General features: G+C 39.6%; 3 protein-coding genes across 5 annotated transcripts; 2 read left to right on the top strand and 1 right to left on the bottom strand.

Annotated features, from left to right (window-relative positions):
• The first annotated feature begins 882 nt into the window (after positions 1-882).
• Positions 883-5,716, top strand: fkbp11 (FKBP prolyl isomerase 11). The gene is made up of 6 exons (XM_026306091.1): positions 883-1,229; positions 1,321-1,383; positions 2,587-2,674; positions 2,823-2,856; positions 3,019-3,089; positions 5,466-5,716. Exons 1-6 carry the CDS (start codon positions 1,131-1,133, stop codon positions 5,672-5,674), a joined length of 564 nt encoding a protein of 187 aa, XP_026161876.1. The 5' UTR covers positions 883-1,130; the 3' UTR covers positions 5,675-5,716.
• Positions 5,717-8,013: 2,297 nt separating this feature from the next.
• On the top strand, positions 8,014-8,916 carry LOC113130056 (40S ribosomal protein S26). The gene is made up of 4 exons (XM_026306344.1): positions 8,014-8,025; positions 8,202-8,415; positions 8,520-8,650; positions 8,825-8,916. Exons 1-4 carry the CDS (start codon positions 8,014-8,016, stop codon positions 8,858-8,860), a joined length of 393 nt encoding a protein of 130 aa, XP_026162129.1. The 3' UTR covers positions 8,861-8,916.
• A 46-nt stretch (positions 8,917-8,962) lies between these two features.
• On the bottom strand, positions 8,963-16,852 carry LOC113129880 (zinc finger protein Eos). 3 transcript variants are annotated; one of them, XM_026306085.1, is made up of 8 exons: positions 16,756-16,852; positions 15,599-15,656; positions 15,397-15,501; positions 14,888-15,142; positions 14,302-14,469; positions 14,052-14,201; positions 13,621-13,752; positions 8,963-13,461 (listed from the first exon to the last, which is right to left on the bottom strand). In XM_026306085.1, exons 2-8 carry the CDS (start codon positions 15,636-15,638, stop codon positions 12,590-12,592), a joined length of 1,722 nt encoding a protein of 573 aa, XP_026161870.1. In that variant the 5' UTR covers positions 15,639-15,656; positions 16,756-16,852; the 3' UTR covers positions 8,963-12,589. The 3 variants fall into 3 exon arrangements, with proteins under 3 accessions (XP_026161870.1, XP_026161871.1, XP_026161872.1); XM_026306086.2 differs by lacking the exon at positions 16,756-16,852 and adding an exon at positions 16,410-16,689; XM_026306087.2 differs by lacking the exon at positions 16,756-16,852 and adding an exon at positions 16,491-16,689.
• Positions 16,853-18,231: the final 1,379 nt, after the last annotated feature.

Genomic DNA, 18,231 nt, shown 5'->3' with positions numbered 1-18,231 from the left:
CGGACACATTGTGACATAGTAGGTGGAGGCTTAGACATAAGCAACAAGGTGCATCCAACCAGCAAACAGTCAAAAGCATGAAATACAGTATAAATCTCATTAAAGGTTTGTTCTAGAGTTTCTATAGTTTTACGATATTCTTTCTACCTGGATCTCTCACAGTTTTCATAACTAAAATTGAAAGTGCTCACATCAAGAAGGTTCCTGGTCTGAAACCCATCAGGGGCCTTTCTGTGTGGAGTCTGCATGTTCTCCCTGTGCTTGTGTGGGTTTTCTCCAGGTCCTCTGGTTTCCTCCCACAGTCCAAAAACATGTATGTCAGGTTGATTGGTGACTCTAAATTGCCCATAGGAGTGAGTGTGAGTGTGTGAGGTTGTTTGTCTTATACATGTTTTTATTGTTTTGTCCGGACTTTTAAAGATTGAAAGTGGGAGGGCTCATCACTTAGTGATGTCACATTTTGTGAAACAATCAGAGTTTAGCAATTTTAGTTTTAAAACCTGATTCAGGTGTTTGCTTGGGTTGATATGCCACTTTAAATCCATATTTCACTGTTTACCTAAAAGCTTTTCCCTCCAAACTCGAACCTATTGTTGCCTGTATATTTGCTGTAGATCTCAGGTTCATGCAAAACAAAATTAAAAACAGATTTCCATGGACTTGAGTTTCCTTACTGCAGATGTGACTGTTGATTTGAAACTGAAGTGATTTCAATCACATTTCTATATTTTTAACCAGTGGGCTGCTGACGCACAGGCAGCAACGTGGCGTCTCTGCAGCAGGCTTTAACGGGGACTGTCAGATCCAGACCAGGCTCCAGCATGGAGCAGCAGGACACGGCCAGAAGCTGCACAGCAGCGCCCCCCGGCGCCTCTGCAGGGCCCAGCTTCCGCTTCCCACCCACGTCAAGCCCGATGGGATGCTGGCGGAATGTATGAGGCGGGATCTTCAGGGAGACCCAGGTGTTGGAACACCGTCCACGAACAGCTAGTCCTTATCGCTACACTATTATAACACATCAGCATTACCTGGTGCTGAGCCATTTTGGAGCCAGGCGTCTGTGCAGCTCGACTCTCGCTCTCTATCTACACGGAAGTTGCTGGACTGCAGCTTTTCTGTCGAAGTTTACAATGAGGACCTGCGGGCTTCTTCTTCTTCTCGCAGCTTTCACCTGCGGACTGGCACAGGTAGAAGAAACCGCAACAGGGGAGCTACAGGTGGAGACCTTGGTGAGTAGGACGCACGTATGGCACAGTGACACAGAGATACTGCGGCTCTGCCAAAATAAACCGCATTAACACCAAACTCTTCTGACCAAAGGTGAAGCCCGAGACTTGCTCTCTACTTTCCAGGATGGGAGACACGCTGCAAATCCACTACACGGTAAGACAAACGATGATCCATGCAGCGTCAACTTCGTGCGTAACAGTCATCCAGTCCGCCGTGCGTGCTTTTTACAGAGACCTGTAGGCAGATGACGAATGCAGTTGTTGTCCATGTGGCACCGTCTGCACGAAGCATGCGGACCCTGCTGTGTCTGTGTGTTTACACACAAACAATGTGAATAATAAATAGCTCTACGGTCAGCAGGTAGAAAGACGGTGCAGGGCCCAGCGTGTCCGTGTGATTTATTTGCCTTTATCTGGTGTGTGTGTGTGCGTGTGCGTGTGTGGAGATCGCCTCTGCTTTTACTATGGAGTGGTGGGGCGGTGCAACACGTCAGCAATAACAGCCCTGTCTGTCAGTGGGGCAGAACCACAACCAGAGTCCATTAGTCTGGACGCTCCTGGTTTTCAGTCCTCACTTATGTTGAATTCACTCCACAGCTTCGTGATTTGAGCTTCAGCTCATTTGCACCAATATGTCGAATAATCATATTTATACTGTAAATCTTTGAAAACAACAAACGTTGTTGCTGTTTCTCTAAAGTCCATGAGTCAAAAGTCCAGGATTTAACCCCTAAAAGCACAGCTGCAGTTATGCACCTTTAAATTTAGAAATTTATAAAAAATTAAGTTTTAGAAGGATAAACATTTTAAAAGGTAAAAGTTAAAAATTCAAACGTTTAAAAAGTTAAATCTAAAAAAATTTAAAAATATAAAAAAGTTAAAATATTTAAAAGTTTTAAGCAGATTTAAAATCTTTGAAAAATAAAAAATATATAGCTTGAAAAAGTTTAATTTATACAATTTGAAGTTTACCATAAAATGAATATTTAAAGGTTTAGTAATAATATTTAGTAGTAGTGGCTCTTGGACTGAGGTGAACTGAAAGAAATTTACAACAAGCCCATTTTAGATGGCAGTATAACCTCTGAGTGTGTGTCTGTGTAATAACAGTTTTTATTACAATATTTATTATATCTGCAGGTTAGGGTTCCCTAACCAACCAATGCCCAGTGCAACCACGACTTAGCCCCTGATCATTTGAGTTGCTAAAAACACCCCAGCTGTGGACAGAATGTTTTTTTCTTGCAGATGTTTAAAGTATTGGAACTGAATTATAGAACAGCAGTACACATTGTTCAGTGAGCAATTAATCCTTGTAATTTGGTCTAATGCGTCTCATGAATGGTTCACTGTCCAGGGTAAACTGATGGATGGAAAAGTTATTGACTCATCACTATCCCGGGATCCTCTTGTTGTTGAGCTGGGGAAGAGGACAGTTATTGCTGGTAAGCTAAGGAATAATAGTCCTTTTGTCTGAGTTGCATTGTTAAAACTCTGATTTGATTTACACTGGAGAGATAACTGCAGCCTGTTGTATGGCAGGGAATAGACTGTGCTGCTGTGCTAATTGACTTTGTGTGATTTTCTTATCAGGTCTGGAGCAAAGCTTGGTTGGTGTGTGTGAAGGGTAAGTGAAAAGTTAAAGTCCACCGGGAGGAAAGAGCTTAGGAATAGATTTGCTTTTCGTGCAGTCATGAATCAGTTTCAAACAACACAGAAAATCATGGTTTCATGATGCAGTCTGACAAATGCTTCTTCAGTAAATGTGTTTTGTGTTTATCTTTCTCAGACAAAAAATCAAAGCCACGATTCCCTCTCACCTTGCATATGGAAAGAAAGGGTACCCTCCTACGATTCCAGGTACTGAACACATCCGCAACAATTAAGGATTTGAAAAACTGTACCACTCCACAGATACTAACCTGTGGCACTCAGCCCTAATCCCACTGTGGAGCTGTAAAACCATCAAAAGTCAACAATATATTTTCAAGGCTTCTATAAAACAGCTGAGTGCCGTGGTTTTGTCAAATGTTAGTCAAACGACAGCAGTATATTTGTTGGGGAGTATTACAACAGGAGGATAGTGATTGATGTGGTTTTGACTTAACAAAAACTACAACACCCATGTTTAGATAAGCATATACAGCAAATCCACCACGGTCAAGTTAATGAAGGGAGTCAACTCAAATAAAGATCTAATTTTTAATAACTGAAATCATTCAAGAGGAGTGTGGGAGGAAGTTGAAATGATTATAGACTAGGATTGCATTGATGGAGCAATTTCCACATACCTACTTTTGTATTGTACCCACGCTAAAGGTGCATGAAGTTTGCTCTATGCTTTAGAGCAAGGGTGCCCTAACCATGTTCCTCAAGGTCCTCAAGGTGCCCTGCTCGTTTTCCAACTATCCCTGCCCTACCCACTGCTGATTACCTGGATCAGGTGTGTTCAGTCTATCAGAAGTTGGAAGATACCATTTCAGATGAGGGTGGAAGTGGGGGAAGACAAAATGAATTGGTATGATCCAGCTTCTGATTGGCTACACACACCTGATCCAGGTAATCAGCAGGGTGTAGGACAAGCGTAGCTGGAAAATAAGCAGGGCAAGTAAACCTTGAGGACCAGAATTGCCCAACCCTGTTTTAAAGACATCGGGCCAAGGAAAGCAGCAAGGCCAGAAAGGCTGGTTGGAAGAGTACTGAAGGACTGTGCTGATTAGTTAGTAACAGTATTTTTAATTGCTCATTAGTTTTATCATGTGTACCATCATGTTTTAAATCAGCTGTAACAGTCCCAGTGCCTAAACAGAATGAAGCAGTGTGTCTAAATGATTAGACCAGTGGCACCAAATGCCAAATGCTTAGAGAGGCTAATTATGAAGCACATTGAGGTCATTCTACCAGATGCTTTTGATAATCACCAGATCGCTTATAAAGCAAACGGGTCAACAAAAGTACTGGAGCGTTTGAAGGAAAGAAGAAAATATGTACAAATGCTTTTTATTGATTCTAGATCTGCTTTTCGTACAAGCCAACAAAATAAACTTATAAAGAAATTGCAAGACTTGGGTCCCATTATGTAAAAGGACATTAGACTTTCTAAGAAACTGTTCACAGACAGTAGGAATGGGCGGGCACACGTCATCCACTTTGTTTCCCAACACAGGTATCCCTCAGGGCTGTGTACTCAGCTCTCTGCTTTACACCCTGTTCACACATGATTGTTTGTCATCATGTCACTGTCCTTTTGTCATTACACCTTTGCAGATGAAACCACAATACTTGGTCTCATCTCAGACATTGAAGAACAGAGGTCCACGAGTTTATTACCTAGAGTGATTATAATAATTTGACATTAAACATTAAAATATGAAGGAAATGATTGTTGACTTTTGTAAGAAAGCTCAAACTTGTTCCCCGTTCTCGGTGAAGAGGTTAAAGGGGTCACACACTTTAAACTCCTGGGTGTGATGATAACAGAGAGCCTGTCATGTCATTATTTTATTTGAGGAAACTAAGAAAACCAGACCTACTCAACTTTTACCACTGTGGCAAACAAAATGCAATAACTTATAATGTTTCAGTGTGGTTTAATAACTGTCTAACGCCTGAGAAGCAAGCTCAACAACATGTTATAAAAACTGCCAGGAAAATACCTGATGCCACATTACAGGATATTTCCTCTATATACTCCTCCAGGTACAATAACATTATTAGTGATGCTTCACATCCTGCTGACTTTCTGTTGGAGCTTCTGCCCACAGATAGAAGATAGAGATCCGTTAAGGCTAAGACAACTACAATAAGGGAAAGTTTTTTCCCTCAGCAATTACGATGTTAAATAAATAATGGTGATTGTTTTGCTGGGGGATGTATGTGTTGTGGATTGATGGTGTAGTTTGCATATCATCTGGACTGTGGTGACTGTATGCTAGAACTTTTTACTTTTTTTTACTAATGTTATTGAATTAATAGGATGTTTAATGTATATAGTTATTTGGTTACATAACTGCGTTGTCGCTGAACAATGACAATAATGATTGAGATCTGCTGAACCCTGGATAAATGAATAACAAAACAACAAATGCGGTTGCTTCCATACAGAGACACCAGATATCAAACTAAATTCAACAGCTATGTGAGCTTTAGGAATTAAATGTTATTTCTGTGTGTTGTACATACAAAACTCTATATTTTATAAAACAAATGAGTGAATTTGACCTTGATTTGTCCCAGGTGATGCTCCTCTTGAGTTCGAAGTGGAGGTGATTTCTCTAACACAGCAGACGCCGTGGCAGAAAATGGTCAACGATGTGTTACCCCTCGTGTGTTTGGCCCTGGTGCCCACTCTGCTCGCTTTGGTGGGACTTTACCTCTACAAAAAGGCCAGTGCCCAGAAGTCTAGCAAAAAGAAAGCAAAGGACAAGAAAATTAAGAAGAAATAAGGATGGGGCTCAGAATTATTTAAATAAATTTTTTAAATTGTATTTTGTGGGCTTTGTGTTTATTTAACAGATGTAAAACTCTGAATTACCACCACTGTGTAATGTCCAGAATGCTTTGTTGCTTTCTCAAACAATTTCAATAATCCTTTTTAAGTGTGTCTAAAACAGAATGAAACAGAATGCAATGATTTGCAAATCTCATAAACCTATATTTTATTCACAATAGCACATAGACATCTTTGGCACTGGGGTTGTGCTAATTGACATGAAGCATCTTACATTCAGTAGCTTAACTTAACGCTCTGTCGTCTGACGCTGATGGTTTTTGGAATAAACATTAATACATGCAATACATTGAGAATTAGATACAGGGACCTATATAGATCTTATAAAGAACACAACAAAGATGGGGACGATTGTATCCTGCCTCTTTCTCACTAGTGTTAATGTTGACACCTGATTTTTAATTTTAGTCTTCACAAATGAATATGTTTTAGTTCAATTTAGTCACTTGATATTTGTTAGTTTTAACTACTTTTAGTCAAACAGTGAATATATTTTAGTATGGTTTTCATGAGTGGCATTTTAGTTTAATTTTTTTCCTGCATTTTTAATTGTAGCCTTATTTGTAAAGACTGGAGCTAAATTAAAATCAGGTGCTAACTTGTGATTAAAGGACTACAAGACTAAACCTGCCCCACAAACTACCGGTGACATGCATTATCAGCATGCCTAAAACCTGCTTCTCCATCACAGTGAGGACAATGTCTGCTTAATAAAATAAGATATGAGTCCCCAAAGGGAAACTGGGATAGGTTAGTGATTTAACTCACCTTTGACAAGGCACCTGAGTCAGGAATCTTCATAGCTCACATCTGGCTGCCTCAAAGGGAAGAATCACATCACAGCGTGTTTTTAGAGTAATTGTTGGCTGTAGACAATAGTGGAAGGTAACTAGGTACATTTACTCAAGTATAGTTACAATTTTGAGGTACTAGCTTTACTCCACTGTAATTCAGATGTTCACATAGTCCTAATAAAATGCAGGACTGATAAAATTTCAGTCCCAAATTCAGAGCATATTTGAATTATATTTTAAATATATTTTCTGCTAAGAGATTTAAATAACACGCCTGTTATAATATTCCTTATTAAAATAGGAAAGGGGAAGAAGGAGGGGTTGGCTTGATTTACATCACGGCGTTGCTCCACGGTTCCGCCTCTGCTTCAGGTGCTGCGGCAACAGAAAGCGCCGCTCACTGGACCGACGCTTATAAACCCTGCGTACGCAGATATCCCTCCGCTAATAAAAAAAGTTTTTTGTTATTTCCCACGTGCACTTGTGTTTTATTTGAACAGAGTTCATAACACATTTTTAAATAATAAAAATAAAATAAGACATAAACGAATTCAGACTTTTAATAAAACTATTTAGTGGGCGGAGCGTTGGCACTACTTCTCGCGGTACAACCTCTTCCGGTCCTCTTTCCAGCTTCCCGTGCAACATGGTGAGTGTGATTTAGCGGCGGTCGTGGGGTAGAAATTGAATAAAACTGTGTTTTATTCGAATAGTCATTTATAATCGTGTCTTCACGGGTCTTGTAAACACCTGTTTACGCCACAGTGTGAGGAATTGTCGGTGTACGACAGTCAAAAATAATAAAAAATGAGGCTCGGCCTAATGCTAGCGGTTAGCACGCTAGCCGTTTTGTGCATGTGTTCTTGTGAGAGAGCAAAAAGAAAAACGCCGCCGCAGATAATGTGCTGTAATCACAGAGAAGTGATGTGGTTACAAATGTGTGCGTGTGTCTGTCTCTTCGTGCTTCTGATGTGTCTGTTAAAACGAAATAGGAAACAAAAAAACACACTAAGTTTGGATTTTAAGTAACGTTAACGTGCAGCACAAGATACTGACGTTTAGACCAGGCTCTATGTCTGAGCATATTATTTATCCTCCTAATGTTAAGTTGGAAATTTGAAGGATATGAATTCAGTTTTTTATTAATAGTCACTCTGCTGTTGTGTAAATGGCACTATTGGAATACGACAAATACTGAAGTAGTGCAACATTTATGACCGTTGTTGTTGCTGGGTTTTTTGGAAATGTTTTCATAGTGTCTGCAGTTGCAAACTTTGCTGGATTGGCAATAAATATCTTTTTTTTTTTTTTAGAAATATTTAGAAACGGCAAAAAGTGACTTAATCCTCCTAAATATAAAGATGTCCTTGGGTGTGAACTTTTTTCACTGCTTCCTGAGAGACTAAACAATTGAGTCTCTAGTTTCAGCCCAGATCAGAAGCCAATATTATACCTGATTTTTGGAACGCATAAGAAAACCATGCTTCAGTCGGTAATTATTTTTGCAAACCGGTTTGCCACTTTAAAAAAAAAACGAATTAGATGTTGCATATATACATTCAGTCCTACAAGAACTTTGTCTAAAATGGTCATATGTTGGCAACTTTTCATTTTAATGTGTTGTTCAATGTTTTGCCGGCCTACACTGAAATGTTGACCCAACCCTAGTCTGTCTGTGTAGTAACTGTGGCCTCTGTTTTACAGACCAAGAAGAGGAGGAATAACGGTCGTGCTAAGAAGGGCCGAGGCCACGTGCAGCCCATTCGCTGCACCAACTGTGCCCGCTGTGTCCCCAAGGACAAGGCCATCAAGAAGTTTGTCATCAGGAACATAGTGGAGGCGGCAGCCGTGAGAGACATCTCAGAGGCCAGTGTCTTTGACTGTGAGTGTATTTTCTTTGTTTTTTTACCATAAGATGTTTGTTGTTGCGTATTTATCCCAGCGACATGTCCTCATCTGTACCTTTCTCCTTTGTGAATTGTACAGCGTATGTTCTACCCAAGCTCTATGTGAAGCTGCACTACTGTGTCAGCTGTGCCATCCACAGTAAGGTGGTGAGGAACCGCTCCTGTGAGGCCAGGAAAGACCGCACCCCACCACCCAGGTTCAGGCCCGCTGTGAGTATCATCCACAACATTGCACCCTGTCAATTTCATTGTAGCTTTACAAAACTTAATTTACTGTGGAGCAGGAAAAGAACATGTTTGTCTGTTGGTGTTCCAAATTGAATTTAGCAATTAGAAAATAAGAGCTGTATGAATCTAAACTGTCTTTTCTGTGTGTTTTAACAGGCTGGTGCTCCCAGAGCTCCTCCAAAACCCATGTAAAGCAGAATTTGAAGATGCTGTAAACCTGAAGAATAAATCAGAAATCTTTACAAAAACTTGAGTGTGATGCTTGTTATTCCTAACAGACCATGTGTTGTGTAGTTCTAGGAAAGACAGGCCTGTCAAGTATTTTATTTGGAATAGACTTACAGTACAAAACTTACAGTAGTTTAAGATCAAAATACACAAATTCATAATTACATATGGTACATTTAAGAAGGCTCTGCAGTTATTTAAAGCAATTATCAGACCATTTGCAGGAGCAGGGAGGTTAAAGAGTAAAACTAAAGTAAACTAACAGCAACCATGAAAACATTTGAACACAAAATACCACAACTAGTTATTTTCTGAAGTACAGTCTTGAATCGGAGTAGATTTTTTTTTTTTTTTTTTTACTTTTCTTTAAGACCAACTGGGATGGTTATTAGGGTGTGGGTTGAGGAGCAAATAGCACTGGTACCACATGCGTCATCAGGTTTAGAAGCACATTGTCCATTATAACACACAGGCATAAAAATCAACATCAAAACACAACTTCTGAAAGGAAGGAGGGCTAATAAATAATTTTGCTCCTATTTTTAATGTGGAACATGACTTAACATTTTCTTCTACTGTATTTATTACACTCCAAAACAACTGCTGAGGTTTCAGGTCTGTGGGAAGTTTAATGGTTTATCACAAATTACTTTGGCTCATAGCTGTCAGCATTACAGTCATATGGTTATAAAGATGAAAAAACTTATTTCTGGAGAGGGTCACCGATTACTGGGGGTTTTATGTAAACTCCACGGCTGATGGATAAATTTTCAATTATGGCCAAAACAATGTGGAGCACTTTGCAATGTGCAGTACATTTGACAAAAGAAGCTTTAAACTTGACATAAGTGAATTTCAACCTCAGGCCAAAGGCACAAGAGCAAAGTCTACTACACACAAATCACACCAACTAGAGAAGAATCGCTTGGATTTGGGGTTACACATAGATCCAAGTTGTGGCCTATATCAGAATACACACAGTGAAGGAGGGTGTAAGATGTATTTGATTTGTCAAAGCATTTTGCCCATGCAAACTAATAGAATTTATGGAATCTGCAGTGACAACTTTGGTGTCAAATCATTTACACATGTCACACTAGTGTTTCTAGATAAGGTTGCAAAAAAAGTATATTTCAAGATTCTGTGATAGCTGATTTATATCTGTCCTAACATTAACCAGTATTATCTGCTCTTAAAGTATGGCAAAAATAATCTGATTATTAAATGAAACCAGAATTTTGGAAAAAAAAACATTGTAATTAAAAATCTATATTTGTGTGTTATATTGGTGACAAGATCACCAAAGCACATTTTGCCAACAGCTGTCTTTTAAATCTCATACCACTTTCTAATAACCCTTTAACCTAAAGCTCCACTTAAGAAGTTAATTCTTGAAAAAAAAGTAATGAGGTAAATATTTACATTTATTTATTTTGAGTGGAAGCCTCAAATTAACCTTTGTAAATGTCTTCTGAGAAACTAAGTGAAGATGAGATTGTTTTTAATATACACTACTTTACTGAAAGCAAGGAGAAAAAAAAAACAAAAAAACTTGTTTTTGCCCCCAATCCATTCAGTATATACAAATAGTTCATTTGCTTTAATTAATTTCATGTCTACTCTTACAGGGTAAAGTGCTTAACTTTCAAAGTAGTGGTTCTTTGGCTCAGTCATGAGGGAACAGTTTGGTGTACACAGAGCTATGTTGATCTTAAAATGATTTGAAAGGAGTTGAAAAAGTCCTATTTCATTTCTCTTTATAAAAACAGTATTTTAGTTTCCACACAATTAGACTGATACTTAAAATGAAAATCCATACAGGATTGAGGTCAGTAAGACAGAACCAAGGAACCATTCCCAATGCTAAAATGATCTTAAATGTCCATTTAGAGCCTAGAATGGTTCAATGGTTTCAGTTCTGGCTGCAGAAGACTAAAGAGAAGATCTAAACTTTAATGAAATAATTTTAATTAGTTAATAAAACGTATGGGCAAATCGTGTTCAATATGGCTAGTTAGTGAGCTCACGTCAGCTGATGATAGACTGTTCTCTCTGTCCCAAACCTTTCCAGACTATGAAGACTACATGTAGACAGCTCTCTTGGAACAGATTTCTCTTCACATATTTGTTTCTGTACAATATTGAAAAACAGGATCATCTATTATAGATAACTGACAAAACTAATTTTGAAATAAATGTCCATTTCACTCTACTGTCACACTAGTCACAGGTGATTCTGTGGATTGAAATGCATTCAAAGAAAAATGCAAATAACATACGTGTTTTGGGTTTAACCTGTGAGGACGGTATTAAAAAGCCACTCAGCACTGCACGCATTCATGTCTTAACAGCATGTGCCAAATGCCATGCACAATTAGTCTTTGATCAATTAGCAGAATTAGATCTTTGCGAGCACTTGAAAGTCAACCCTACTTTTTTGTTGAAAAGGATAAACAGTTATTGTGCAAAGCTATAAGCAAGAGACTAACGAAATCTTTTTTTTTTAAACTCATGATCACTAACATCACCCACAATGATCTGGTTTAAGACATGACGGTTGGCAACTCATGTCCTTCAGTCTGGTCAACAACGTGTGATCAGGGTGAAAAAGGCACGATACAGTAAAATAATAACACTATAATGACATTTAAATATAGTATAAATAGTGCGGGTTTGCAGTTTGGTGTAATGATTAAAGGAAAACGTTAAGAATTTGTAAAGACCCTAACAACTTCTGTAATCTCAAGAATTATGGCAGTGATACTCATACTCCTTTCCTAGCAATAAACACATTCCATCAGTATTTCCTCACTTTTGAGAGAAATGTGCAGGTCATTAATGTATTCTAGAAAATAGTTTAATATTATTATAGTATTCTGGCAGGTATTGGTGCAACAAAAGCAGTCATATAAAAGAAAAACATTTCATACACTTCTCCACACAGCATTCATACAAACAGAGCCTTCATTTTTTAACTTTACCGATTCCAATTACTTCCAAAAAAAACATTTCACATTCTCTCTGTCTCTTACACTCATACACTCATGTCGGTCAACTCCACCCGTGTGTGAAATAAAAGTGCATTTTTAATTAATGGACAACCCCTCAAACATGTCTATTCAACTTGGACCTGGTTTTTGAGTTTGGTCTGCACTTCACATTTTAAAAGGTGATCCACTGTACAGAATCAACCCTAAGTTGGGAAAAAACAATGTTTGTTAGAGAACCATTTCACTGAAAAAGTGCTTTTAAAAGATGGTATTAAAACTCTACAGACTCCATTATAGGCTACGCTTTCAACTTCACATTTATCGTTTTGATGTTATTTCTCTTAAAGTGCAAAAGGTTTTAGATTATGGACAAAAGTCAGATTTGTGCATCAGGTGAATCCTGGATTTTGGAGCAAGGCACATCTGCAGATGAAAGAGTGCATTGGCTCTACATCCACTTTAGAATACATCGAATTAAAAGTGCATTTAAAAGGATTGTTGTTCAAAGTGCATTTAAAACAGTAAGGACTGTGATTAGAATTTTAATACTGGTACATATGTACGGTACCAGTGTCTTTTTGAAATTCATATTAGTTTCATATAATCAGTATCCCCATTAGCTCTTGTGCAGGCCAAACCCAGCCAGGTCCTTGTCTCAGTGTAAAAATAGCTCTACGTTAAGCAGTTCGTCCACGCCCTATCCTCAGTCAAGAATATGCTCTCCCCGGACAATGTGTGAAGAAAATTCATAGCGGTCCTGGCTGCGATGGCCACAGATATTACACTCAAATGGCTGACGAAAACCATGGCAGCCCATGTGTATGGTAAACATAACATGGTCTAGGAAAAGCATACGGCAGTGCTCACAACGAAAAGAGCGCACCGCTCGACCCTCTCCATCTACAACCCGATAAGCCTCCCTGGAGGTAGAGGAGGGCACTGTAGGTGAGCTGGGAGTTGGAGCAAGGGTAGGAGGTGGGGGGGCTGAGTGGCCTCCATCCTCTCTGTCCATCTCCCTGTCTTTGGAGTGGCTAGGGCTGTATCTGTCCCGACTCCTGGGGTGTGCAATGGTAGGAGGCGCTGGGTTATGGTTGCTAGAGTGCAGGAGATAATGGCCGTTACTGTGCAGAGCTGCAGTCGGAGCAGTACTGTTGCATGGTTCATCTGGCATGCTCTCTGTGTCTGTGGAGTCCTGGCAACCATTGCTAGGTGAGGGTGCATGACTTCGACCAGCAGGCAGGTCTTCATGACCTTCTGCTGCCTCCCTTCCCACAGCTCCCAGCCCAGCTCCAGTCCCTGTGCAATCCAGCCTCGAGCCTAAACCGATGGGGGTGTGAGAGGAGCTGTGGACTGGCCTGAGTTCTGATATACATGAAGGGTGAGTGGTGGGATGGTGTAAAGGCCTCTGTGTGTCTGACGGCCCTCCACCATTACCTGCTATGCCTGCATACTCTCCCCCCAGACCAGTAAAGTGTGGGGCATCAAGGTCCACTCCATGCACCTCTCCATCTTTATCCAAACCAGCACGGAGTTCATAAGGTGCATCTCCAAGGTTGAGGCGTATGTGCTTTTGTCCTGCAATAGAGAGACAGTTTTATAATATTGGGAAAAATGAAAACTGGTGGACACATTAAGATAAAAATATCCATCCTAATGCACCTGATATCAAATTTAAGCAATGAATGCTGGTTTCTGAGTATTCTCAACCTGTCGACACTGACACCAAATACTCACCTACAAATTTTTGTGGTGTGGATCTTTTGCGTTTGGTGATGCTGTTGGTGAGCCGATCAATAAATGCCATCTTGTCTGAGGAGGGTTGAAGTAAAGAGTCTGGTATAAACTCTAGGTCTCTCATATCCTCTCCTGCACAGAGTACAAACTGTAATGTTATATTTTTGGAACTTCTTATACCCGAGGCAGCATTTATCACAAAGGTTTAAACTGTATCCTGGTTTTCGTTAGAATCTAGCCTACCCTTTGGATATAAAGAAAAGGTGACTATAAGTGAAGACTTCTGAGTTTTACCTTGAAAATAAGGTTACACTGCATTTCTACACTGCTATAATCCCTTTATATATAATAATATGCTATAATATGTCTTATCTGAGAAAATGTTGTTTGCCTTCAACACTCTAAGTCCATTAATGTCATGAAAGACATACCTGTATTCTGTGCATTGGATAGCTGCTGTGACTCCAAACTCTGTAAGTAGCTATGGCAGCGCTCGCGGTGCTCCTCCAGGGTGCTCTGCTGCTTGTAACTACGGCCGCAATAACTGCACTTATACGGCTTTCCTACAGTTGGAGATGACACTGAGAAAGTAGAAGGACAGCATTATTACTGACACGCCATGTCAAATACTTTATTAAAAAAAATAAATAAATAAAATAATCACACTTGAATCTGTCCTACCTGCATGAGTGCGAAGATGTCCAGTAAGCGCATCTCGTCTTCGACAAGCATAGCTACAGAAGGGACATTTAAAAGGCTTCTCTCCTGAGTGCAGCTTGATGTGGCGGAGCAGGTTACCCTTTTGTGTGAAGGAAGCGCCACACTGATTACACTGGAATGGTCGCTCACCTGGGGGTAGATCATACCTGTCAGCCCAACTTCTTTAATCTATTCTCTGCATCTAGTGTCAGGCACAATCAGATCAAAGCAGAAGGGCATTTTTCTTCTTGATTAATGGTCAGTTTCATCAAACAAATTGTACAAACAAATGTTCAGCTCTGCATTGATTCATAAATCTTATGGTATTCCCATATTTTAAACTGCACTGTAACTGTGTATCAACATTAAAATGAGTAGAGTTTTCTTAACAAGAACAAACAATACAACAAATGTATGCAAAATAGATACCCATAACATAATTACACATAAAATTACAACTAAAATTCCAGTATCCAGTAAGGTGTTTTCTGTATCTAATATGACTAAAAAACTAACTGAATATATGTTTTCCCAGAAAGCATTTTTCTGAACTACACTCATCAGTCACCTGTATGGCTGCGTTTGTGCACCATGAGGACATTAGGCCCAATGCAGATCATTCCACAGATGTCACACTTAAGCTTTCCATTTGGCAGTCTGGTGGCTCCACTTGGTATTGTTTCGGGATTGGTGAGTTCCCTGTAGCCTCCAACAGCCTCAGAACCTTGCTCTGGACCTCCCTCCTCTCCTCTCTCCCCTCTTTCATCTTCAGTACTACGACCTAGGTCTTCATCACTATACAACTCCACTTTAATGGAGTTGGCTACAGAGGTGCAAGAGAAAGAAATATATTTGATTACCTCTCAATGAGTGCACAGTCATACATAAAAGACAGAGACGACAGAGTGACCTTAGGTTTATATGATAAGAGAAAGGTCTATTTAACAAGATTGACATTTGTAAATGCATTTTTATAGTATTAAAAGGAATCAATAAAAATGTAACATGAAATTACAATTTTGTCATTAACCATTACATAGTCTTTTTTGTGGAATTCACACTTATTTTCACACTGACCACTGAGGGAGCGACTAGGAGAGGTCTCCTTGCTATTGGGAGTGCTCACTGTTGGACCTCCAAGAGCGCCAGAAAACTCTCTTTCAATTGATGAGTCTCCACTAGCTGGAACCAAAAGAAAACAAAATGTAGACTGGTCATCAGAACAACCTGCCAACCTTTAAAAGTAAAACTACAGATGATGCAATAACCAGAGCCCTACCTGATATGTAAGCCCGACCATTGCAGTCATCAACATCCATACTAGCTCAAGCTGAATACTGAAATTACAGTTATGTTGAAAGTTAAAAATCAAACTGAATAAAACTGATCAGACACATTCACTGAGGCACTTAAACATAATGACATGTCTGCAACCTCCTTTAAGATGACTGCAAAACAAAGTGTTTACAGATAGAAGGCCAATTTGACATTGAGGCAAATACGATTGATAGCAAGCTAACTTATTGTTTAAGAAGTAATTTACAAGTTAAATATAAGACAATTTCAATGACCCAAAAAACTCTAAAAGCTACCTTAAATGTTTGCTAACTACCGTTAAATTGTCAGTACAATTTCAGTAAGGCCATGCGTTGATATTGGACTTTACAAATATTCAAGTGTCACACTAGCTTACGAACAATAAACGTGCTGAAGATTTGCTAATGTGGGCTAACTAATAGTGCTAGAAAATAGTTAATAATTAGGGGCTAATTTATCGCCAACTTCAACCTCAACAGCCACAATCACTTGACTGACTCAGTAAGAACTAGTCATGACAGCACTGATAAAGTAACTTAACTATAAAACTTATCTAACGTTAGGTTCATCAGAGATAAATCAGCCTGACATCCAGATTATAACGTGTAACGTTTACGTTGTTAGCAATTACATCGGTGAGGTAAAGTTTACGAGTCGGCCTTGGTAGCTAACGTTAGCTTACTGCATGTGATGAAAATTACAGTTAGCCACGTTAGCTATAACTAGGTAACGTTAAAACAGTCTGCCATTCTCGACAGCTAACTAAAACGCACAGAGCAAAGTTACAGCTAAGTAATATGGACGAAGACGAAAGCCGGATCCCGCTGTCTGGTGACATGAATTGGCTGACTAACGCTAAATTGAGCATCCAAGTGTCCACGACGCCTCGTTTGACGCTAGCATAACAAACCAGCGTTAGCCTGGTCTTAGCTAGCTCGCCTCCACCGCCAATGTTTCCTAAACGGTTGCTATGGCAGCCACCGCCTCCCAGGATGCTACGGCTAACCAGCTAGTTGCTAACTAGCCTGTGCTCTCCGAAGCCTTAAAGCTGACTTTAAAACACAACACAGCGTGGGCATGCGGCTACAAACCTCTTTTGTAAAGTTATCTCTGTATTACCTGTCCCTGTCAGGGCCGTTTCAGGGAGGTTATTCTGTTTTTCATCTGCCTGTTTGAGACGGCAGCATCATCCGGCAGCGTTTATCGTCAGCTCCTAGCCATTTCCGGTTGACTACAGCTGTTCATCAGCCGCCAGCAACGAATGGGCTCACATGAACTTCATTTATTGAGCACGTCCACACTGAGATAAACATTAATAACAGTAATAGACCGGTAACTGTAAATGTACACTGAAACACACCCCTTATATAATACCTCATTACCCGACCGCTGTATTTACTTAGGCTTCTACTTACATTTCCCAATATTTGAACATTGCACAACGTTGTCTCTAAAGGGGTAAAGACCCCTGTGTAAAAGATACACAATATGCTGGGATCCAGGTGGTGCCAAAAGATCTTTAGACAGGTGGAGGAACTCAATAACAATTCTTACCTGTTCCTGGTATTATTTGAATTCATCTTATTCCACTGCCAATACACTCATATCCATCCATCCATCATCTATACCCCCTTATTCCTTAACCAGGGTCCCAGGGACCTGCTGGAGCCTGTCCCAGCTCTCTTTGGGTGAAAGGCAGGGGTCCACCCTGGACAGGTCACCAGTCCATCACAGGGCCACATAGAGACAAACAACCTCACACACTCACACTCACTCCTATGGGCAATTTAGAGTCACCAATCAACCTGACATACATGTTTTTGGACTGTGGGAGGAAACCAGAGTACCTGGAGAAAACCCGCACAAGCACAGGGAGAACATGCAAACTCCACACAGAAAGGCCCCTGATGGGTTTCAAACCAGGAACCTTCTTGATGTGAGCCAACAGTGCTAACCACTAACCCACCGTGCTGCCTGGTATCTTTTCAGCTCTACTTTATTTGTTTTGTTATACATAAGCCAGCCTTTTAAAATGCATAATATTCATTGCTCTCTTAATAAAAATCAGCTGTAGAAATACTTTACCCCAAAAATAAGGAAGTAATTGGATCAAGAAATATCAGAGAATAAATATAATATAGGCAAATATTATAATTTTTACTCCATTGCATTTATTTGACAGGTGTTACTAGTTACTTTTACATTAACATTTTGCATAATAAATACACAATAAGCTCATAAAATGACATATTGTCAAAGTATCTAGTATCCTTGTCACATTTTGAATTAAAACAAAGTTCTGTTTCTGTTTTTTTCCCCTCATTCCTCTTTCATCAATCATCATTAACCTTAAGACCCTAAGGAGGGACTGCCAAAAGAGATTGAAATCAGTGGACTAAAATATTTACCAAGGTCTGTTCAGATAAGGTTGTGACTCAACATCTATCTGTGTTGTTTACACATGTATGAAAACCTACATCGTATTGCTATAAACTAGAGCAACCCAACCCCTCACACTTGTAGATAATATTTCGTGCCCTAAAGATCAGCCTGGAAAAGCCAGAAATATGCTTTAAAGAGTGACCTCTACTGTAC

Source organism: Mastacembelus armatus, chromosome 5, assembly GCF_900324485.2.
Source record: "Mastacembelus armatus chromosome 5, fMasArm1.2, whole genome shotgun sequence".
Taxonomy (NCBI): domain Eukaryota; kingdom Metazoa; phylum Chordata; class Actinopteri; order Synbranchiformes; family Mastacembelidae; genus Mastacembelus; species Mastacembelus armatus.
Note: the sequence above shows the minus strand (reverse complement) of the source record. Positions and strands in the feature narration are given on the sequence as shown.